Source organism: Candoia aspera, chromosome 2 (genome assembly GCF_035149785.1).
Source record: "Candoia aspera isolate rCanAsp1 chromosome 2, rCanAsp1.hap2, whole genome shotgun sequence".
Classification (NCBI taxonomy): domain Eukaryota; kingdom Metazoa; phylum Chordata; class Lepidosauria; order Squamata; family Boidae; genus Candoia; species Candoia aspera.
Window position 1 is genome coordinate 102,916,481 of NC_086154.1, and position 25,187 is coordinate 102,941,667.

The 25,187-nt window shown below is 40.9% G+C and overlaps 1 protein-coding gene across 1 annotated transcript in view; it reads right to left on the bottom strand.

Annotated features, from left to right (window-relative positions):
* Positions 1-212: 212 nt before the first annotated feature.
* The window catches only part of LOC134489759 (heparan sulfate glucosamine 3-O-sulfotransferase 3B1-like), a 38,554-nt gene continuing 13,579 nt past the window's right edge, over positions 213-25,187 (bottom strand). Inside the window, exon 2 of the mRNA XM_063292625.1 lies at positions 213-3,360. Coding sequence (XP_063148695.1) covers positions 2,742-3,360 — 619 coding nt within the window. The 3' untranslated portion in view covers positions 213-2,741. The remainder of the gene's footprint in view (positions 3,361-25,187) is intronic.

Genomic DNA, 25,187 nt, shown 5'->3' on the forward strand with positions numbered 1-25,187 from the left:
CCATGAAGTGACATTTTTACAAAAGTAACATAAATGATGCCAGGGATGCTCTGTAGCTATCTCAGCAGTGCCCTTCCACCATAGAACAGATGCTTTCCTCTGATATCTCAGGGCAGAATATTACCTTCTACATTAGATATTTTTCCAAAGTTTTCCAAACAAAGAAATATACACCCTTGATTTGTCAATCAAGAAGAATGAGATAGCCTCCATGATTTGGTAAAATATATTTTATTTCTTCAAATAGTATGAATCAGAATTCCATTTTCCTAGAAACCTCTGTGTAAAATTAATTTGTGTTGTACATACCACAAAATATTCAATTTACAGTTTTTGCTTGTCATTCGTTTCCTTTTACACATGTACCATTCTAAGCCATAATGTGTTATAGCAAACTCAGAAATATTGCTAATATTGGGACATACTGCAGTGCTGAATGGAACTCAGCCATAAATTAATGTTATAGGGTAAAAAGACATCTAACCACACCTCCAAGTTTTGATGTATATGCTCTTGCGAATGGAACAAAAATTGGCAATATTTTATGAAGACTATTATCTATGCAGTTCAAATATCATATGATACATGCCCCTCATGGCTACTATAATATTTAGGTAAGGCCTCTTCAATTAATTGGTTTCAGAAGGTTTCCATTGAGTGGGCTGTTCAGCCACGATTAGCAGTTTAATGTTTTAACAGTGAATTGATGGCAATATCATCACTCAAAAAACACACACAAAAAAACAAGGTATATGGATACCATACCTACTATGCTTTGTGCAACTAGGGAAGTATCCTTAACCCATTCCAAGAAGAGATAGGAAAGACCAAGCATTCGCTCAGCAGTCCAATCCAAAAATAAAAAAAATACAGCTTTTGAAATGGAAAACAAGGCACCTAGAAATTAAAAATCACTCCAACGTTCCAGAACAAAGGATGTTGCTTGACTGACTGTATGAGAAAGCCATGTGGCTATCAAATACATATCAGAGTTAAATGGAAGTGTATTTTGGTGGCCATATATGCAGGATCTTCTAATGAGAAGAAGATTGGTCCAAATGTCTTCTTTACTATAGTGCTGTTTTCCATCAGATGATATAGTAAATTCCTCAAGATCAAGGATGCCCAAAATAAAGGATATTTACAGAAAAAATCTATGCCCTTGGCCAGTGTGTATAAATGAGTTTGCATATGTATTGGCAGGGTATACAGGTATACTTCTGAGGATTCCCTCAGATCAATTTTTTCATTGAGTCACTCACTATATCCAATTATTTCTCAAGGTAAGAATAAATCTGATAATCCCACCCAATCTGATCCATATTTGTCTTCGGAACTTTAAGAACTTATTTTGACTCCGCACAGTAATGCACTCAGTCTCACACATATGGAGAACAAAACTTTTGAGCAAGCAAGCAGTGACAAATCCTCTCAATCTGCAATGGGCTTTGTCTCACAGAAGTGGCCACCCTGAAGAAACTCACTCTGACATTCATCGCAGGACAGTGCTGTTGGGTATATACACAGAAGATAGCTGAAGGATTTGTGGAATTATTTGGTGAGGTTTGGATAAACGATACTTCCTGAATATCCATCCATCTCCAGTGCCTCTTTCGGCAAGTTTTGTAAAGTGTGCATTCAGCTCTGATCTATACCATTTAGCAAGATTTATTAAATTGAGTTCTAATACTGTGCTTTTGTGCTTATATTTAAACCAACTCTGTGAGGGAAGGAAGACCCATATGGGTTGAATGTGGCAATGAGCTAAAGGCATTAGCTTGTTTCGTGGGATAGGACACCACTTGCAGGATGAGCCGTCTTTGTGAGAAATAATCTAAGAATCAAAGTGGGATTCAGAAAACAAACGGAGGCCTCACCCTCCTCTTCTGTAACAGCAGTTTGAAAACTAAGCTTTAAAAAATTTAAATACTGTGTCGTTTGCAGTCTCCCAAGTAAGCACTTCACATTTCTTCAGCAGGAAGAAGTTCAAGCTGGACTAAATCCGCATTGTTCCCCCATCCAAAAAGCAAGAGATCAGAGAAATTGTAGGTGTTCACTTTGGAGCTCTACCATGTCGCAAAGCCTCTGTGAAGGGGAAGAATGCTAAGATTTGGCGAATAAAGATGGGGAACAGGAGGCAGCAACAGCTCCATAGCTGGACACTGTTTCCTTCTGTGCATATGCCACACCCAGCCGTGAAGGCAACTGCCTCAGGCTTAATTTTTTTTTTTTTTTTTACTTCCAGGCTGTTTCCAAGTCAACAAAAATACAAATGTCTGTGGATTGACCTAGGAAGGAAGAAAGCCCAGAGATGCAATATGAAGGGCCTTGTACAAAATTGTTTTGACATGCCTAGTACCCGTATCGGAAAAAAAAAGAATAATTATAATTATAATAAAGATTGTGCTTTTCTCATTGTCTCTTAACCATCATCTCCCCCTCCCCCCTTTTTTATTTTTAACATTAAAAGTTCTCCTGGGAAAACACCTGGAAGCACTTTCCAGCACAAGCCGAACCCAGACCACAAGGAACCGGGCAGGATTCAGCATGGTGGGATGTTCAAAATAAACAAGAACACAGCTATGAGCTACAGTGGGGTTAGGCAGCTTAGTGAATTAATTGCTTAAGAATTAAAAAATAAATTATTATAAAATAGATTTCTGTACATTTTACATATAGACCTATCTACATAGGTGGGGGGAAAGCAAGCTGAAAGACAGGATCAATGCTTGGAAGTGCCGTCAATCCCAGCCAAAGTCATGGCCGGTCATCTGGTAGAACTTCATGTTGAACGGCCGATAGAACTCTCGCAGCCTCTGCACTACTTTCCGGTCAATGTCGGGGTGGGTCCGTCCTTTTGTTTTGCCCAGGCAGTGGGGCTTGCTGCTGCCTTCGGCCTTTTTCAGGCATGGGAACCCCTTGGTTTTGTTGAAGTAGAAATGTTTGTCTGTGATGATCCTCTTGAGGCCTAGAAAGTCCTGGACCCGGCCCAACTCGCCTGCTGGATCACTGATCAGTCTCTCCCCACTGACAAAAAGGATCTGCCTGAGGGGGAAGTACAGGAGCCAATTTTCCAGGTGCTTGGCATAAATGCCAATCTGGATGGCACTCCAGGAGGTATCGATCAGGCCCGTAGTCCTGTTTTTGAAGGTCAGGCTCTCAAAGGTGGGGATGTCTGGCTTCTTGGAAAGGGTTTGCGTGTAGTCAGAAATGGCTCGGGTGACCGGGTCTCTCACCACCACAATGAGCTTGGTGTCCTTCGACATAGCGGAGATGCGAGCTGGTGCTTCCTTAGTGACAAAGTAGCTGGGAGTCTTCTCCATGGTGATCTGGCCATCAAGAGTTCTTGGCATCAATTCCCTGCAGAGAGAGAGGGAACAAGATCGGCAGACTGATGAGAGGCATTGGTTCAAAAGTTCATTTGTTTTTTACTATTTTTACTACTCCTGCCACTGACCATTTAACCAATTCCTGCTACTGACCATTTGGCAACAAAGCAAATTCACAAACAGCCCCAAAGCCAAAATATATCCAAACATATATAGTCCGAAATTAATTAGCTGGAATAACTTACAAGATTCAAACTGATGGATATCTGATTAATTTGAAATATAGCAGGAAAATTGGGAAGGGTATACAAGCCAATTACACTGGCAAATGTGATATTAGATCTCACAGGGCCAATTCATGCAGCATCTGATAGGAAAGTCCCACTTAGGGAAGGTGGGATATAGAAAGGTCTTTCTCTTTGTGTCCTATTTCAGATCAGGACCACTATTCCTTTGGCCTATCTGCTTTTGTCCTCTATATCAAGAAGCTACAAGCTATTAAAACATTGCATGGATCAGACATAGTTCACCAAAGAAACGCACATGAATGTATACACAAACATATGCTCCCTATGCTATTTATTACTAATGGTTATCATTTTATTATTTTACTGATTTTACTGTATTAAATTGCCTTGTATTCCATGTAGAGAACTCAGACTCTTGAACAGATTAGAAATACAATAAGTGTTCAATGCTGTTGACAACTAGTAAAATACCTTGCTCTCTTCCAAGTAGAAAAGGTTAAATGGGCCAACTGATTTGACCAAACTGTAGGATAAAATATCCCTCTGACATTCCAAATTTCCTACACAAAGGAAGTAATAACAAAGAATAACCAAACAGCTGACTTATCATCTGGAAATTTACAATCATTGCTGTGGGTTCTAATCAGTCTTTCCAGCCCATGTTGCTGTGCAGAGGTCTAGGCTGCAACATTCCAAAACCTGGAGGATATCAAGCTGAGGAAGCCTGCAATGCGTGTTCATTCATTATAAGAGGCCAATGCGCACCAAATTTTTGAGTTGCTTTCTGTATTACTTTGCATAAAGGGAGAGGCTTCGATATATATTCTTAACATTTGAAGATGCTAACTATATTTTTTAAACTAAGCAATTGGTTAAAACAGTAATTTATAACCAAATAATTACCTGTGAATTGAGAGAGGAGGCCTACATTAGCAGAGAAGCATAAATGATGCTGTTGAAAGCAAATGAAAGGATGGAGATGCAAAGGACTGCAGACATCACTGCTGAGGAGTCTGCAAGCCTTTAGAGATTAGTTTTGGGAGGGGCCGCTTCCCTGCTGAATTTTAACCATTTTTGTAAGGACTAAACCGGAGTTCTCTCTTTCATTTTTGTTCCCCTTTCATTCTCTATTCAATGGTCTTTTCTTCTCTCTCTCTCCATCCAGTTTTGTTTCCCACTTTTGCTCTCCCAGTGCTTTGGCTTTTATCCCATCTCCATTGTCCCTCCCTCCCTCCCTTCCTTCCACTGCCTATCTCAAATTCATGACTCTGTGCAGTAAAAAACATCAGAAAACTATAAAAACAACACAGACATAATCAGGACATCGCACAATTTCTCTCTCTCTCTCTCTCTCTCTCTCTCTGTGTGTGTGTATACACACACAGAGACCTAAATGCACATACACATAAACATATGCTGTCTATTCTTCCTTTGATCAGCCTCTTCCCTAAACTGGGGCCATCCAATTGTCAATGGCTGACATGCATCGTGTTTTAGGTCACAGGTACGTAATCTGCAACCCTAGGCCCACAAGCAGCTCTCAGCCTCATTGTATGTACCTTCAGAATCTCAAATTCTGCACCATTCAAAAATACTCTTGGAAAAGTGGTAGGGCCTTGCTAGGTCAGCTTGTATATGAAGAGGACAAGACAGTGAAAGGGAGGGAGGGAGGAAGGGAGGACCAAAATGAGACAGAATGGTTAGCCTCACACACCATGGCTCTGGTTTCTGATACTTAATTCAATTCTGCTTATATCATTGGCATGCATCAATCCTCCAATATATTGCCATCTCTGGTTTTGCTGAGTGATCAGCTGAACCAGACTCTCTTCAAATGGTTTAAATGGTATAAGAGTGTGGCCATAAAAAAGAAGTGACAAACAAGCTCTAAGGCTAACTGGGCAATGTTTTGGCAGGAGAAGGAGGACTGTCCTACAGACCCAATGGAACCACCTCAAGCTAAGACAAGTAACAGGCTATGTGGTTTAAGGTTTCCTCCACAAGATGCTGGCATAGGTGCAGCAATGTACTTAGCCTACCAATGGATTAGTCTGCTTTGCCTATTAGCTACTTAGTCTTCATAACATTACTATCCTGCTCAGACAGTTCTAATCCCCGAAGTTCTTTAGTCTAAACACACAGAAACCCTGAGTGCAGGAAACAAGTTCCTCAAGAAAAATGCCACCTTGTTCTGTTGTGAACAACAGTTCAGAGAGACAGATAAGGCACCAAGGCAGATGACAGGTGGCCATGTGGTAATCCAATCACAGAAAGCTTAATACCTTTTGTGACAGCATTTTGTCTGTCCAGAGGGATTCTCCTCTAATCTGTTGACACTTCTCAATAAAGAGAATTGAGGGGGAAGGGCTTTGCTAAGGAAGAGTGCATAGGATGAGGAGAAGCGCTCCACACGCTATGGCTATGTGAGGCGTACAACAAGAAGATGGCACATACTGACAGCTACACTCCTGAGCTTCTACTGTAGAGCCTAAAACTGTAGCAAGTGGAAAGCAGGGATAATTCATGCTGAAGGCCTTTCTTGCAGAAAATCCAGGGTGTATAGAAACACATTCAAGCCAACAGCAGATAAAGAACAGGACAGAAGAGAGGGTCTGATGTCTTTAAAAAATGCATGGGACATTTTCTGTTTTCCATTTTTTTTAAGGAAACAGCTGCCGTAAGATGTGGCCACTTCTTTGTCTGAGTAACCCACCCATCTTATTTTCTTTCTGAGGTTTCTCAAATATTAGTCAGCCACTGGGCAATCCACTGTTGCCTTGTTCACTTTCACAGTGAAGAAAATAATAGGATCTTCTCCACCCAATGAATAAAATGAGGAATAAGATGCAGGATTACAGCTGTCCATAGAAGGGCAAAAGGTCCATTGCTGGCTCCCAGCTAGAGGAGCGCAAAAATATTTTGAAACTGAAATGTTCTAACCTCACAAGAGGTTGTTCAACCTATTCCAAGGTCATTTCCAGAACACTTAGAAAGACGTGTTCCTTTGTTCATCCTTGAAATGTTTTGCACATCTATTCCCAGCAGCTTTGAATTGAAGTGCCATCAGTTGTTTCTTAGATATAATGGAAAGTTTCCAGATATGCTAAAAATGCAAGGAACATTTTGAAGTGGGGTCAGAAAACTGCCAAAAAATAATTCAAGAAGCAGTCTTGAAAATCAATTGACATTGCAGTCATAAACTTGGAAGAAGGGTGGCAGTCCATGTTGATGGAACCACATATTGTAGAGGGAAGAGGGAATTGCCTTGAGGAACAGGAAGAAGAGCTCCTTCCAAGACAACAGTCAGATACAAGAGAACTGTCTCTGGGGCAGGAATGTAACTTGAGTAAACATCTCAGACAAGACTCTTCCTAGTTCTCAGGAAGATAAAGGTAGGGAGGGGGGAAGTGCATTCAGACTTGCAAGATTCTAGTACTATTGCTTTATAATGAAAGTAGCCCTGACCTACATGACATTGGATTCCTAGTCCTATCTACCTTGAAGGACTGACACATATCCATAGTCTTGCTGGTTTGCTGTGTTCAGATGTTTTTGTTTTGTCCTCCCATTGATCCAAGGGTAGGAAAACAACTCTGCTGGCATCAGGACTGTCATAGTTGAAGATATTTTCAAGGAATAAGGTGGCCTTAAACTCTGCATCTTGACAAACTTCTAAAGTATTCCATTTTGCTGAACTGGATGTCTACATTTGCTTAACTTCAGGCAGTTTTTGACCAGCTATATAATTACAGCCTATCTACTTATTGTCTTTTATGTAAATGTATCAAGGATACATTGATATGAAGCAAATCCCACAATGACAACAACATTCAGCATTCTTTCAGTCAGAGCCGTATGGTACTAGCCAAAACTTCAGTGCAAACATCTCCAACATCATTATTGTAATGAAGATAATAATCATTTACATGTAATACTGCTAAATGTTTTATTCACTTTCAAGTAATTCATCTTCATTTTATTCCTGGTTATGCAACAAATAACTGAGAGTGAAATTCTCTGTCCATTGGCTCCCACAGTCCCACAGTCAAGCTGGAAGCATGGTTGAAGCTTCTCACCAATTGGACAGTACTAGCAAAAACCTTGCTTAACATTGTCCTTATGACAAATGGTACAAGATAAAACAGAAAGATAAAACCAGTCTTCCATTTTATAAGTTGCCTTTATCCTTCAAAATTAAGATTTGGGGATTCATTATTCACCAGCTAGTCAAAATTCCAACCAAAATAGTGAATGTACCTGGGCTGAATAGCTGAGTAAAAACAAACTGTAAAATTATTACAGAAGAATTGTCTTTTCAGACTCAAGCACAGAAGAAGAAGAAAACAGCAGAAGCAGGTTTAGGTTTTCAAAGAGAATAAGTATCAGCAGGATTATTGCCAGTACAATAAAAATAGTAATATGCAAGTCATGTTCTTCCTGCCACTATGCAGGAAACAAATTCTAGATGTTTATATCTATTGCACTTTATTGCATGGTAAAGCAATATCACTCCCACCCTCATTCAAAAAACCCATAGGAGGCATTACTATGTTGAAGAACCAAATGTCTCAGCCAAAATTTAGTGGAATAGAAGTTAAATAAGTACCACCAATGGTACTGTGGTTAATGTGTGTGCTTGCCAGATATTCACAGTACTGCAAGCTGCTGGCAAGAGACACAATACACGTAATACACATCTCTATAAAGAAGAAATATTCTCTGTCACATGTGCAAAGTCAGATAACCCCCCCCCCCATTCCATCCTCTGCTAGAGATCAAAAAATGAAGTTTGGCTGTTTTAAAACTAGGAGAAAACCCCAGTGAAAGTGGGGAAAGAGGATGGTTAAGGAATGGGCACTTCCATCTCTCCAACAACCTCAGAGGAAAGCTTGGAACACACAAGATGATGAAACAATCTAGGAACTTTGAAGCAGAGGAATATTTTGCTTTAGAAAGTCTTATATCTCTGTAGAAATAGGTAAAAATAGCCAGGAACATTAAACTGTTTGATTTGTTGTTGCATGTGGTGCTAATTTTCTATATATCTCTATGTAAGTTAGGATATTGTTTTTATTCACACTTCAAACTGGGTTCTTTTCCTCTACAGGATCTTGTTGTCAACAGCAATATTAATTTGGAATTCTCTATCTCATCTCATTACAAAGTAGACCATCTTGTGGTTCGCCTAGAGCACTGAATTTTCTTTTAGATCTTCCTTCAGTGGCAGTGACATTGCAGTAATTTATCTTTTTTCAATGTTGCATGTTTGCATTTTGAATATTTAAAGTTAAAAATTGGGTCCCTCCTTGTGGGGGAGATGGGCGGTTTAAATTGAGTTAAACATAACCTCAATTTTTATTTGTCATAAAAATTGAGGTTATGTTTAACTTCTTTTAAAATAAAGTTTGTTTTTGTTTATCTCTGGTGAGATTGATGTATCTCCCAAGGACAGAAGGGTCTGAATAATGCAGTAACAGACCTCTCCATTTCACAGCCAGGAGGTTGCACTATATACATTATTTTGCATTTTGCATTTTTTAACTTTTAATCACCATAAAGGAAGCACAGGTTGTTCAAGCCCTATCTGTCTCACACACTGGGGTTAAAGGATGGATGCTAGGTAAGGTGACCCCATGAATAAAGGTGGTGGAACATGAACTGCCAAGCTGCTATGTCAAAGCAGAAAGAAGGGCCAAGGATCCAGAGAGCTTCTGGGAAATATCCAGCCTTCCATCCTAGGGGCTCAGCCCTCTGCCTCAAGGACTTTTAAAACCATGTATTTTTAAAAAGAGAAGCAGAAGGAATCTCCAGAACTCTTACAAACATAATGTACATATTCAATTTAACCTATATGAGGTTTTTTTTTAAAAAAAATTAACTTACTTTGCACTTGAAAATTGTAATGCACAAGCACTGAATAGATTCCCTTGCTCTAACCCACTGCACCAGCTACCTCTATGCTGAGCTGTAATTTCAAATGCCCATTCTGCTGCCTGAGGATCCTGATGGTCTGTGATTATCACTCCTAATCTCCCATAGTTCAAATACTTGGAGCTGGGTTGACTTTCTAATATTCCATGGCAATTCACAGCCTACTGAGCACTAGTACAAAAGTAATACCAACCTGGATTTCTACCCTCCTGTCCTGGAGCAAATGGGCAGGGGATAAGAGAGAGAGATTTCTCATCTTTTCAATATATATTTCACAAGATTGATTATACAGTGCAATTTTCAACCAGGCTGCCAAAAATCCTGATTAGAGCAAATTCTTATTCCTTTGTACTCACCTGGCATTCTGTCAAGGCTTCTTATTAGATAAATGCATTTCATGCATTGTGTGCCTTGAGGCAACCTGCTTCTGGAAATCCAGTCCCTTCTATCACAGATCAGAGTAAGATATTTCCCATAGTCTTCTTACAACATAGGTGAGAATAAACATTAAAATGTCTAGTCTCACTGCATTCAGTCAATACACATTTTGGCTTATGTCTTCTCTCAGAGACACCCATCCATTAGCAAAGATTGGAACTCAATTGCTAGATCAATTAACCTTTCGCTTCACCCAAGGTAAGCTTCAAGCATCTCTGGTCTTCTTTAAAAATATATAGGAAATTATTCACTCAATTGAATACTGTACCATGTAGAACTTAACATTCTGGACTAGCATCTTCCATTATCCTGGCACATCTCTTGTCACTGGTCTTTAATCTTCTCACCAGATTGTCACAAGCCATGTGTATCAACCCATCACAAGTACTCAGTGATGCAAACAGAAAGCAAGCTGTTATTTGCAGGTAGTCTGTCATTCTTTGGGAAGATTTACACTGATGCAGAAAACTTTTGGAAGGTGTAAGCATATCCAGAGAAGAGAGGCAGCCCTTTGAGACGCAGAATGCAGCTCTTCAGATATTCTAAGATCCTTGCCTATCTACAACCAAAGTGTAAGTTGATAATTACAGTCTGTGACATTCCTGGACATAGTATGGACACATAGCTTTTTTACCTAATTTTCCTTCTAGAAACTAAAATATTTAATACAGCACCAGGACTCTGATTCATGCTGCTGAGATTGGATGAGTTATTTATGATTTTAATTATTTCTATTTACTTAGCTGTGCTTTTATTGCTTTGTGTTATTTGTAAACCACTAAAAGTCATACTGGAGTATGGTAGTATATAAACATTGTAAATAGATAGATAAAATAAATACATTATCGTGGGATGGGGGTTCTACCTAACCCCAAAACAAACATGAAGCAACTTCACTTCCCAAAGTTTGCTACATCATCTACCTCAACCACCCAAGGCCTGGAGGGAGCTTGTAATTGGCAAGACACTGTTAGAGGACTTTACACAGGTATCAGAAGCCTGGTGTTCAACCTCCAAAGCCTCTATAGATGTAGTCCTCCAATTCTAGCCTTTCATGAGACAGAACGGAAAATAAAGCACATAGGAAGTAACCACCATAGTTATTGTTTAATTAATTTTAATTACATGTAAATTAACTATAGTACAGCTTTTGTCCTAACTCTGCTTACTTTTTTGTAACCCTTGGTATGCCACCCAAACCTCAAGCATGGCTTTTGGCCTGAAAAAAAGCCACTGAGCCTGTTTTGCAACATGGCACTTCTTCTACTCTTAGTAAAGGTTCTCTCTTCCAAGTGTATTCTTGAAGAAAAGGCTAGTCTGTTAAGGCTGGTCACCTTGATGACATTCCAAAGGAAGGGTCCCTCCATTTGGATGGATAGAGTGCTTGCAACAAGCAAGGCCAAGGGAGCTTTTCCTTTGGGGATCTGCTGTTCTTGGTTTCCTGCAGGAATAATCAAACAGCCCCAGGAGGCAGGATCCTATCCTCCCTGCTGCCTAGCGTTACACCACCACCTCTGTGTTCTTGCCCCAGGAGAGGGGGTGTTCTGTACTTCTTTGGCTAAGTCACTTTCATACAGCTCCAGGTTGTTGGCCCAGAAAGAAGCTGGGGGGAGGAAATGGAAAATGAGCATGGGGACTGGATCGTAGTTAGATTAAGAGGCCACCACTGTTTATGCAGCAGTTTCTTTAGACACTCTCTCATTATTATCAGGGATTCATTAGCATGGCTTGCCTGGAGTCAAGTAATCTGTAGCCATTTCCTGCTTAGGATTTTATTGTTTTTGGTCATGTTAGAGAAACAAAAGGCAAAAGATTTCTTGGAAATAAGGTGACTCAAAAGAGGCAAAGGCAGGGGAGGAGGGGGGAGAGAGAAAATGAAACAAGAAAGTAGTTAAGGGCCTTCCCAACAAAAGGATCTTCTTCAAAGTGCTGTTCTGCTATCCCTCTTTATTTTTTAGTTCAATTACTAAGGCTTTTCCAGCATCTTTCAAGCAACATACCAAACGGTACCATATTCCAGGATGAAAGCTTAACCTCCATTCCAAAGTCCTTCTGTTTTATTAACCCAAAGCTTACGGGACAGGGTCCAATGGTTATGAGAGGTGGAGAGACCTGCTTAACGTTCTCTGCTGGCAAAGGCGTTGGATGACGCTCTGGCTTCACTAGACCAAAGGGTTTGCGCATTCATTAATACTGTTGCTCCCTGAAGCTGCATTATTCATAAGTTTCCTTAGTTCTGAGAGCAAAGGGGAGGGAGAAAAAACGCTATTACCAGACATCAGCAACTTTTATGCTTTGCATCCAGCCAAGTAAGCAACCCACAGATTATTTTAACAATGAATCAAAAAGAAGCCACAACTGTTCCTAATTTGGTATTTAAAGCCACAAGAACTGCAATGCACACTTTGGTTGCAGCCCTGCTATTTTGTATCTGCAGAACTCTTTGGAATAAAGTTGCTCGAGAACTTTGTACTGAAACACACTGTCCATCCCTGCAGGTTCAGATGCTAATCCCTATGAGAGGAGAAAAGGGTTCAGAACACTTCAGTTCTCCCAATTAGATGATCCAGATGAGACTGGAGTAGTGCACTAAAGCAAGAGGGCTGGAGAAGTTTAAACATTAGATCTCCCCCAACACACACACACACACACACACACACACAGCAAGCACAGACAAGGGCTTTTTGGCAGCAATCACGGGTGAGTGAATACATTTAAATTCAATAAGGGCTGCTTCAAAGAAGTTAAGAGTAACACAGAAGCTTTTCAAGTGGCCAAGAAGGAATGTAAAATTTGAGGCAGTTCCAAAAGCAGGAGACATTTGGACATCATGATTAATTAGGTCTTGCTTCCATGTAGCTAAATTGGTTAAACTGCATTTGTTTTGAACTTCGCACTCATACAGCTCAGCAAAAGCTGGCTTAACAAGCATTCGAAGAAGAACGGAAGAAAATTCAAAACTGCAAAAACACGGACCTCTCCTGGACAGAAGGAAGCAAATAGACGCCAACTCCTATAGGATTTAATATGGCTAGCTAGTAGAAGAGTTTGCTAGAAGACAAAAGAGTGGTAGTCTTAAAATGTATATTAAAAATCATATATTACGAATTTGGGAAACCAGTCATGTGTATCATATGTACGTTTATTAAAATTTTAATATTTTAAATTTTAAAATATTTAAATATAGGGAAATGTCAATGCATCATTGTGATTTAGTGATTAAGGATAAAACCTTCTTGAAAAGAGCTATAATATCTCAGCAGCATCTCAAGATTTTTTTTCAAGGACTCTTCCTCACAGTCACCTTAATGCATTTCCCTCCTGCCCTTGAGTTGAGAGGAAAGTACATTGGCATAAATTGTGCTGCCTCCACAGCCTACCTTCATTGCTCCTGAGCAACAAGGCCATGCATTGGGCTCATCCTCACACAGTTTAATGTGGGGTAGTTTCAAGGCACCACTTGATGGTGGATTCCCAGTTGTCCTTTCCTTTCCAAGCCTCAGGGTCACCTACTCTCCTGAGCATGTGGTAAGACAGGATTTGGGAGACTATGGGTGCCCCATCAGAGTGGTCAGTTCAATCTGTTTTCTGTCATAGAATAAGTCCTATGAGGGGAAAAGGAAAGAAAAAAGAAAGAAAAAACTAACAGCAACATGGGTTGAACTGGAAGGGAACCCTGTGGATCTGCATTTGGACTCAGGGCAGATTTAGGAAAGAACTGAGGTTCCCCATTCTCCTGTTGAGTTCAGGGTATTCTCAGGCAATTATCCCTGGCCACAAAACTTTAAAGTTAGGGTCAGGGGATATGGGAAGAGCAGGGGGAAAGACTGGCTTGGAAAAGTCTGAATGGATGCCTGCCCACTTCCCCTGTGAAGCCAAGTCAGTATTAATTGCAAAAGGTTCTAGAATCTCAACAGCTACAGAGATTACCAGCAAGGATCTGCTTCCCCTTTCACATAATAGTTTATTATTATACCACTACCTTAAGAACACATTTTACTTATATCAGCCTCCCGAAACACAAAGTACTTGGTGGATATTTTATCTGAAACACTGATTCTCTGAAGTAAAAGCAGTCATCTTCTGAAAAAATACCGAAAGTCCAGACTTTTCCAACCTGATGCTCCCCAGATGTGTGGGACTGGAATGCCATCATTGTTGTCCACATATTGAAACACCTCTGAGCAGGTGATGTTTGCTTTGTCACCAGTCTGCTTTCCAAATACAGACAAGTATTTTTTGTAAAAAATGTTACAGTACTGTACAGAATCATTTCAGTCTTCAGAATACTCAGAAACCAGATACCAAGCCACCAAAGAAGTTATTTTCAGTCCACTCCAGTGAGTGTCTCGAAGCCTGCCATCTCTCTGGAGATGATGTGGTTTCCATTTTTAGCCCCAAAGCATGGGCAGCATTTCTAAAATTTGATTACTTTGTCTGTAGCAGAGAGAGAACTCCCTGAATTGCAGTTTAGGTGAAGCAAACTGATCAGGAACAGGCAGGCAGATATGAGACACAAAAATAAAGATCTGATTTGGGTGATTTTGTGGGAAACACTTGCTTTCCTCTTACTGCAGCAGGAGATTCCTCTTCCCTAGAGCCATTTTGTTTTATCTTGTTCTGTCATTCAGGCTGGGGCCTCTAAATACCAGCCCACCTCATCACCTCCTCTCATCACCATCACCCCATTCAGTCTGCTTCTGTCCTTCCTTAGTAAGAACTAATCCAACTTCAGTCTGAAGAGGGAGGGAACTTTGAAACTGCACAAAAGACACACAGCTGCAGAGAGGCAAATGCACAACGTTCAAAGCCCTGAACTGGATCAGCTGAACAGTAGCAGCTTTACAATTTCTTACCCTTGGCCTGACTGTATGGCTGTAGGGGCAGGGGCACACTGACACTATGCTGGTGAAAAGCACATAAATGGAAAGCAGCTTTCAATGGGGACAAAGTCATTTTATTTAGCCAACAAGTGCTTTGATTACTGGACAAAATATCTGCACAACAACAGCAGCTTAACATCTTTCCACTAATTCTCCCTACCTTGAGGACACCAAGGAAGGTCAAACAGGGTCACTTATGAAAAAAGGGACTTCCTGATAGAGGAGCTAGACTTCTTTGCCTTTTCTACCAAACAAAACAAGACTTTCTTAAAGGCTATATCCAGACCATTTCAAGTATAGACCTGATATTCTTATTTCTCAGCTTGTGTGAACAAGTTCTCAATTCCCTGAATGATTTTTTTAAACATTAACACCATCTGACCTGGTCTTTTCCTCTTAGCTGCAGTTACTCCAAATACACATTTTGTCCTATTCATCAATGGCACAGAATCAATACCTCCTTCTTATCAGTGGTCTTTCTAATGGGCAGATATGAAAAGATTTAGATAAGAGATGCTTTTCAGCCAGCTTGGGAGCTAAAATGATTGAGCTAAAAAGACAAGGAGGTTTTACATATAGGCAATACTCAACACAGATCACTCCTACCATTGTTTATTTACAGAAACTTCTGAAGAGAGACTTTTCACATACCTGCAGTGTCCCACATTTCTCCTGTCATTGTACAGACCAAATGTCCTGGACCAGCTTTGTCACCATAAATAATATCACATATAAGCAAGTGTGATGTAGCTGTTGAAAGGTTGAACTATTAACTGAAATTGAAAAAGCCATAGTTCAAACTTGACCTCTGCTTTAATTCATTTGGTAGCCTTAAATAAATCATACCCTCTCAGCCTCAGTCCTTCTATTCATCATACAGGGATAATAATGGTTGACTTAACACCACCCAGTAAGGCAACCGTTCCAATGAGATCATTCAAGTTAGCATACCGAATGCTCAAAAATGCTGAAGAAGCAAAAGGAAACTTCAGAAATCAGCAACACTGGAGTTCAGTTTGAAGTTGTGCATTCAGTAACTCACAAATGTGATAAAGAAAACAGCTTTGGGGTTTACATCCTTGCAAGCCACTTCAACCAAAGTACAACTGGTCCTGGGAGCACCAATTATTATCTTATACCTCCTGCTGATCCATAACATGATTTTGTATGGCTCTGACTTTGTATCTTGGGTCAATCCATTCACTGTCACCTGCAAACTACCATTTGTGGTTTAGCATTATTCAACAAGTCATGGTTTAAATAACATTATTTGGGGACTCCACTCAGTACTCTCCTGTAGAAGGTAGGATGAGATATAGAACAGTCACTGAAAAGCCATCACCCCATTAATACCAAGAAAGAATGTGCTGCTGGGGTGCTCTCAGGAGCAAGAACTGCCAAGTGAGAAGAGCAAAGTGAGTGGTAGGAATGATGAACTATGCAAATGCCTCCAAGCAGCAAGTTGAGTTATAAACTCTGACACAATGTCCTTGATTTGCTCCATCAGCTTTCCCTTCTGCCCTATCTTTAAACAAGATAACCTATACAGATTAAGCATGTGAGGTGCTTCTCCTTCTTTTTCACCCATTCCCCCCCTTTTAGGTTGAAATTCCCCTCTTCTTGACATGTCAAACCATAGGTTCCTCAGGACTGTAGCACTTGGAGTGATAAGACCCTGGAGGGGAATGTTACAGAAATTAGGATTCTGGTTCTGATAGAATGCACTAGCTCTGAGGTGCTTTCAGCATAATTCTGTGCATATTTTCTTGGAAGATCAGTCCCATTACATTCAATACATGTTATTCTTAAGTATGTTTATGGCTGCAGCCTGAATTATTACAGGTTTTTAAGACTTTCTAAGAAGGACTTATATTTACTACCCCACCGGACAGGTCAGAGTAAGGACAAGATGAGAGACGAAATTTTTAATCACATCCTGTTCCATAAGGGGGTAGAACAATATGTCAGAAGTTGAAAAGGTCACTCTTTAAAACTACTTTATAACCAGAAGGTGACCTCAACAATGCAAACTGCACAATAATTTGTCTCATGCTGGAATAAGAGGTCTAGCAAATTAATATACTGTTGATCTTCTCTGCACACTGAGCCTTAAATGCATTTTAATACAAATGGGATTGCCTTCTCCAATCTCCTATTATTGGATGGGTGATTAGTCATAGAGACAGACAGACACTGTATCTGAAAGTGAATTAGCCTGGTCGTGAACAGGGAACATCAGTTACAAGGCATGTTTAGAATGGAAGCCATTGCAGCTCTAGACTTGTGAACATAGCTAATTTTCTGAGGAAGTACAATCTCTATAGGTCTATCTATACAGTAAGTGCTAATAAGCCATGGCATGAAGCTATAGTCTTTTTTTTTTCCTTTTAACATAATCACAGAGGTTCAGCTGCCTCCCTGTCTGAAGGTTAAGGAGCCTAATTATCAGGGTTACTCACACTGTGGAAGGGGGATACAGTTCAAATACTGGGGCAAGATGAACTGCTGATAGGGCCTCCTTCTTTCTTACAAGAATCTTGTGACTCACTAACTGAACTCAGTTTACATACAGCCTGAGCCAGAAATTGGTTTTTGTTCCAAAACAAAAGGGCTCACGGTCCTTCCAAATAGAAATCCAGTCCTAGTCACCCCAACCCTACTTCTCTTCAGCAATGTAGTTGAAGGGAAGGGCAATCAATTCCCCCTTATTCAACAGCTAGAAGTTAGATATCTTTGTTGATCTACTGCTGTCCAGTCCACCCACAGATCAACCTTCAGCTCTTCATCCATGTCACAGTGACCTGTGAATGGCCCCAAAATATAATCAACGCAGCAACAATAGTGATGTGATAGGTGCAATGGCTACCATTACTTCTATATCAACAGGTCGCCTGGAAAAACAACTCTCCAAGCATGGCAGGATTTTAAGCTGATAAAGCATCTCAGCTGCAAGATGCAAGAAGTAAACCATTAAGCTGACAGGTGGATACAATTTGCTATACAACCTTTGAAATCAGAGAGATGTGTAAGACCAGCAGACTTTCTCTTCTGATTTTCATGTTGCTTTTCCAAGCAAACAGCAAATAAATTAAACTTTCGAGGAGGGGAGAGAATCAGGTTTGTCCTGTGTACTGAATAAGTATCATATGTGTATCTGTCTGCTGGGTAAAAATCTGGGGTGGATATTTGGGCAACATCCTGGCTATAAGCAACACTTCATCTTCTGGAAGCCAGGGAAGATGAGCTAAGACATGCTGGGCAATGCAGAAAGATTGGAGAACTACAGGCACAATAGTGATGCTCAGTTCCCAGAGTGAGCACCCCACTGTCAGAGAGAAGGGCTTGAGGGAAGGAAGGTGCTACTCTGTCCAAGAGGGACATGATACCTTAAGAGAGTCCTGCTCTTTATGAGATAAACTGTGTTAATTTCATACATTTATATCACACAATTCATCCTGCTTGCACCACAGAGAGGTTTACAAAAATGCTCACACAAATACAGTTTGCAGTCCTGGAAACTGTTAAATATTTTTGTTTATGGAGCTTCTGCTGGAGTTGCCCATTTCAGGCTAGCTAGCCAGGCAAAGCTGAGGCCAAGCCTCAATGGATGGATGAGATAATGGCATAAGAGAGGAGGGATCTGAACTTGTTCAGCATGCAGAAATGCTTTGAGACAAGCCAGGCTTCACAAAAGAGATGCTTGCCAGTAGGAAGAAAATGAAAGCATTGGGTGGAATTTAACACCTGACAGGAGGCAGACTGATCCCAGGAGGAAGAGTTAACTGGAACTGGGGAGCATTAGCTTCAAGACAAACTATCCTCAGGCTAGAACTGTGAACAATTTTCATAATTCAAAGACAGATGGGGTAGGGTGAAAGCTTAATTCTAAAACATGGGTACACGGTAAGGCAGACTAGTTCAGGGTGCCTTGCAATAAAGTAGCATAAATCTATTTATACCAATACATAAAATGAAGCCATCCACCCTTGGAGAAGGGCACCATGTATCCATGTGAAGGCTGGAAGCTTCCAAAGCAAAAAAAAATAATGCTTGGTTTGAGAAAAATGCAGTTGACATCATGAAAACAGGGGAATGGTGAGGATCAGAAGAACTTCCTGGACCAAAGCTCTTTAAGAAGAACAGGGAAGAGTATATTAGTGGAGTGCCAGTACAATAAAGAGGATGGAGTGAATCTCGTAGATTTGTTCACAGGACTGCTGTGGGTAGCAAAACAGTATCAAGGTTTTGCTCATTTTTCTTTGAATACATGAACTCAGCATCATCTAACAAAACTGAATCGTGGAAGTTTCAAGACAGGCCACAAAAGCAGATACTATTCACCCAGGGCATAGTTAAACAGGAATTATTCAGAACACTATAAAAGTGGATTAGATCTATTCACAAAGAATATTAACCTTAATGGGGGGAAGAGAGAGAGAGAGAGAGAGAACATAGAAAGTCAGTAATCTCGGGAAGGCAAAGCAGGATAGGCAACAAAACTTGGATAGACAGAAAGGTTCCAATATCTAAAACAGCTTTTCCGTGAACTGGTACCTTCCACATGTGGAAGACTTCAGTCCCCAGGCAGGTTGGGAATTGGAATCCAGCACATCTGGTAGGCACCGGGCTGGGGAAGGCTGTTGAAGAGAAATGGGATTCAGATACTTCTAGCTTAACTATTCAGATAGCATCAAGGTGTCTTTGACAAAGAGAGCGACTGAGGCATGAAGGTGCTCTCTGCTGTAGGTATATATAATTTCTAGTTACACAGATAAGTTTTAATGAAAGACTCTGCATTTCCAGCTCAGTAATTTGACAGGGACAGAACAAGGTTGTAATTAAGAGCGGCTCCCCTCTCTCCACTGTTATGAAGAAAACTGGCTGTTCATCAGGGCACATTCATTGCTTCCTCCTGGCTTACCGGAAGCTGCCACTTACAGGGTAGCAATTTCTCTCTGCAGTGATAGGAAGAGAATTTAAATCAAGTCAATGCCTCTGTAATCTTAATCATCCAAGTTCACAGGAACTCCTGCACAGCAACATGTTATTATAAGTAGCCCTCTGGAATGAGTGCTCTTCATTTATTCAGATGTTTTGGATGATCCCCAGGCCGGTCTGAGATTGCTGAACAGCAATTCATATCCATTCCAACAAAGCTAAAACATCTGCCACCAGCCGGGATCTTTAGATATTTCAGGGATGCACTCTAGGGCAGGAGCAGCCAATATGGTATTCTCCAGATGCCTTGGACTACCATTCTGCCAACTGCAGCCAGCATGGGAGATGTAGTTCAAATACTGAAAGGCATCAGGCTGCTAATCCCTACTTTAAGGAATAAAAATATCAATCTGTAGCCTTTACTGATTCATCCCGATAAGCATTAGACCCACACGGGACTTCACAGAATTGAGCTTCTGCAACTGATTACCTAGCTCTTCCAAGGAAATCAAAGCACCTCAGCTCATCTATTACGTAAGTTCCATTAACTAAAAGGTTTGGATGACAGCCCCCGCTATTTACTAACCAAGTAAAGGCAGTCAGAGAAACTTCTTCCATTACAAAGATATATGAAACTTCCCAAATCCTCTGAACAAGAAACCCACTCTTAGCAAACTACAACTTCCACTCCCAGTCGGAACAGCTGATTGTCACCAAACCTTGAAATTGAAGCTTCCCTGTTTGGTCCAAACCGACCTCCTCCCAGGCCCGGTTCAAAGTTACTGCTGCCCATCGTTAAGTCACGGCAAAATGCAGCTTTGCATACGTGCAAGTGGGCATCCCTACCTTAATAACACAATGTAGGAATATGAAGGTATTCATAACCTGGCTTGTTTCATATGGCAAATGTGCCAAGTTTAAAAGGTTTCTAAAATTGTTCCTACAAATGCCAGTCCAGGTTCTCAAGCTCCATATTACAGGATTTAAACCTTCAGCCCAATGCCCTACTTGCTTCAATTTCCCCACAGATGCCTTCACAGCCTAAATTTAGCACTCAAAGACCTTGTCCTCTATTTCATGCTGAAATATCACCCTTCTTAATGTTTAAAACTTAAAGATCCATTTGGTCTCCACCCCAAACGCACCATTTTATGGGATCTTCCTAGGAGAAAAATGAAAGTATGCTTGGAACCAGAAAATAGAAGTGAGCATGGCAGCAAATCTAACAATAACTAGCCTACAGTTTCACTAGATAAGCTAAACACTTCACAGTTTAGCTGTGGAAAAACACCTGCTCACCTCAAACTTTACTTCCCCAACAGGAGAGTCTCTCACTGCTACTGTTGCTTCTTTATGGAGGGAATAGACAGTTTCATTGTCGTGTTTGCATTTAACCTCCTATTTTAAAAGTAACCAGGTGTCTTCAGATGTTTTGTACTACCAGCTCCTTAATATTCAATCTCTGATTATGCTGCCTCCAACACATCCTCACCAGAGTAATAGTTTTAAGGCATCATAATGGAAGGATGGGAATACAGCACCAAGCATCTCATAACCCAACCTTCTGGACCAGATGAGGCAATAGAACTGAGGGAACACAGACTTCTAAAATCAGGTCTAACAACTTCCTTTAATCTTAGAATAATCTGAGAGACATTTGAGGCAGGCAAAGGGACAACTCGACCCTGACCCAAACCAATAAGCAGCTGCCCAAAGGGCCATGAGAGGCAATCGTGCAAAGATGCATCTTTCCTTTCTGCAGAAAAAGAGATGAGGGTTCCTCCTCACATACGCACACACCCGTATTTCTTTTCTTTTACTCTCCGCACATTTGCATTACTGGGAGGGATACATGAAGGGAAACAGATTTTTCAAGGATGACGTAGCACTGAGTAGATATTTACCACATCCCTAGCCTGTGATGGTCTTAACTGCTGCAGAAGGAGGACTCACTTTCAAAAATGCATGCTGCTACAAGAACATTATTGGCAGAGGCCTCTATCCCATCAATCCTGCAAATTCAGACAACTTAGCCACTGTTATCAAGACTTTTGCGGAAAGACAAGAGATATTTCTACCAGTTAACAAGACCTGGAGTGAAATCCTAGCTTGCCATCTGGCATTGGAAAAACTAGTCCACGCCCTTCCCCAGCTTGTTGCCCTTTAGATATACAGTGCTGTGATCACATCTCCCTGAATTCCCAACCTACAGTGGGCAATGACTAGCTGGAAATTCTAGAAGATGTAGTGCAAACACAGCTGGAGGCCACCAGGGCATAACAGCTGGCTTGGTGAATAATATTGTGTCAGTATTGCAGTAAGAAATAAACATGCTTTGGCCTTTTGCAAAATACAACTCAATCCAACTGCTAATATATGTATATATTCAGATTATAGACACTACATTCCAACTAACCACAGCTCTGTACATCGCTTTCCCTTCTATTGAAATTGGCTTTATTCTTTTGCTGGATAATCTAAGAAATGTTCCCCTTTCCCAAGGAAAAATTGGATCCTGATTACTGGACCATACCAAACAAAAGATTAACCTCTCCAGAAAAAGTTGCTCAAGACGTATTGAGGCTTAGGGCCAAATACTGAAGTGCCAACTCCCATAATGACAGCAGCAGAATTACTTTACTTCAGCTTGATCCATACAGTTTTCTTGGCAAGGTTATGAAAATAGTCTAGTGTACCATTGCCTTCTTCCAGGACATTTTTTCAACTCTCCAGACTAGCCTACAACGGACGCGGTGGCGCTGCGGGTTAAACCGCTGAGCTGCCGATCGGAAGGTCGGCAGTTCGAAGCCGCGCGGTGGGGTGAGCTCCCGTGGCTAGTCCCAGCTCCTGCACACCTAGCAGTTCTAAAACATGCAAATGTGAGTAGATTAATAGGTACCGCTTCGGCGGGAAGGTAACGGCGTTCCGTGTCGTCATGCTGGCTACATGACCCGGAAGTGTCTACGGACAACGCCATCTCTAAGGCTTAGAAACGGAGATGAGCACCGCCCCCTAGAGTCGGACACGACTGGACTTTACGTCAAGGGAAACCTTTACCTGTACCTTAAAGAGTTGGAATTAAGAGTTCCAGTGACTGGGAGTCTGAAAGAACATCAAGTATGGTTTTTTTATGGTCTTGAGTTCAATTCATCACAAGATTTTTTTTCCTCATGCTTACTATCTACCTCAAGGAAGATTTAGAAAGGGTTGGCTGTCAACCTCATTATGTTGGAAGTATAAAATGAAGGAGGGGCTGAATGAGCAGGATGATCTTTAAATGGAAGATCATACATTTTTATTAGCTCACTTTTCCCATCTTCTTACTCCTTTCTATAGTTTTTTGTTCTTTAGTTCTTTTCTAAAGGGAGGTCCTTGAACTCTGGGCAGTGAAATGCTCAGAGAAATCTTATTTTCATTCCTTAAGTCATGAAAGCTTCAAATTAACAGTCTAGAGTGGCCCTCCAGCAATTGGAATCAGCAGGGGCCAGATCTAAATAAATAAATAAATAAATAAATAAGAATGTGAATATGTGTAACACCGTCCAAGTTTTTTTATCTTCACTTTTTTAAAAAAAAGAATAAAAGGTGTAGCTAATTTCTTTTGAGTCAAACTTGACTTCCAGTATCTTTATGGCTATACCCACATAGTCATGACAAAAATAAACACATAGAGTCTCACTGCCTTCTTCTGGGTTAATTTTTCAATATCTCAGTCTAACCTACAGCCCTGGGATTTCCTGGTCATCTCTCATCAAAATACTAACTAGCTCAGCCCTGCTTAGCTTCTGAGATTAACCAGGGTCATTCAGATACTGCTGCTATCTGGCTACTGCTTGTAGGTGCCCTTTCTTTTGTGTGCATGTCCCAGGCACACACAACTTCTGTGCCACTGTGCAAAGCACTTGCTACAACAGTGGGAATTTTTGATCCATTGTAATTGCTAATGGAAAGCCAGTTTGGTGTAGTGGTTAAGGCAGCAGATCTCCTAACAGTCAGGAATAACGCTTAGACGAGAAGTAGGTCTCTAGTGTTTATTACTGCTACATAAGACCGAAAATCCTAACAAACTGAAGAAGCATGGGAAAAACCCAGACAGATAAACCCCAAAGGTTAAGGCGGGTCTGATCTGTGTCTCTTTGAATGGCTGCTTAACTCCTCAGTACTACGCATGCATTTTCCCCCCTGGATAGAGGCCCCCTCCTGCTCGCCATCAGGACTCATGACAGCAGGCTAGATACCGGGAGACTGTGAGTTCTAGTCCTGTCTTAGGCACAAAGCCACCTGGGTGACCTTGGTCTAGTCACTTTCTCTCAGTCCTGGGATGGAGGAGGCAACGACAAACCACTTCTGAAATCTTGCCAAGAAAACTGCAGGGACTTGTCTAGGCAGTCGCCAGGAGTCAACACTGACTTGAAGGCACCAAATAAATAAATAAATAAATAAAAATCACTAATGCCCTGACTTAATGGTGCCAATACAAAGGAAGTCAATTTGTATTGAGGGAAATCATCAGCTCATTCAAAAAATTAGTTGGCATTTCTCTAATATTCCATTTTTTTTAGCTGGGTTTATTTATCATAAATGTGAGCACTCTATGGCAGTAGGCAGCAAGTAGCTTTAAACACAGGTGTAGTAAGCAGTTAAGATTTTAGACTTGCATCTAGGAATTCCATGAGCAACACTGGGGCAGCCACTTCCTCTTAGTCCAAGCCACCTGAACAGAATTGTTTCTAGGGGGTAATTGTGGGTAAACCTCGTGTGGCGCAGAGTGGTAGCTGGCAGTATTGCAACCAAAACTCCGCAACCTGGGTTCGATCCCAGTGGAAGCTGGATTCTCGGGTAGCCGTCTCAGGTCGACTCAGCCTTCCATCCTTCCGAGGTCGGTGAAATGAGCACCCAGCTTGCTGGGGAAGGTGACAACTGGGGAAGGCAATGGAAAACCACCCTGATAGAGTCTGCCAAGAAGACATCATCACGAAAGCGGCATCCCCCCAAAGGGTCAGACATGACTCGGTGCCTGCACAGGGGACCTTTCACACACACAATCTTTGTGTAAACCATCTTGAACTCTCATTCTCGGATGGGATTTAAATGCAATGAATGAACAAACACATAAAATATTATTACTGATCAGTGGTTGGCGTGTTCTTCCAAGATGCCAGACAGGAGTGTTTTTCCAGTCCTACTTCAAGCCTGGAAGGCACTGAAATAGAAAATTGAGCCTTGCAAGGATTTTCATTTCTACCACTGCAATTCGCCCTAAAATGTTGAAATGTTTTGAAGCTTTTCATTTCTCTGTTTAATTTCTTCCATGTTCGTATTTAATTATGAATAAAAAAATATTAATATTAGTAATAGTGATGCCTAAATATTTTAAAGATTTATATACTATTGGCATCCCTAAATCTCTTTTTATTTCT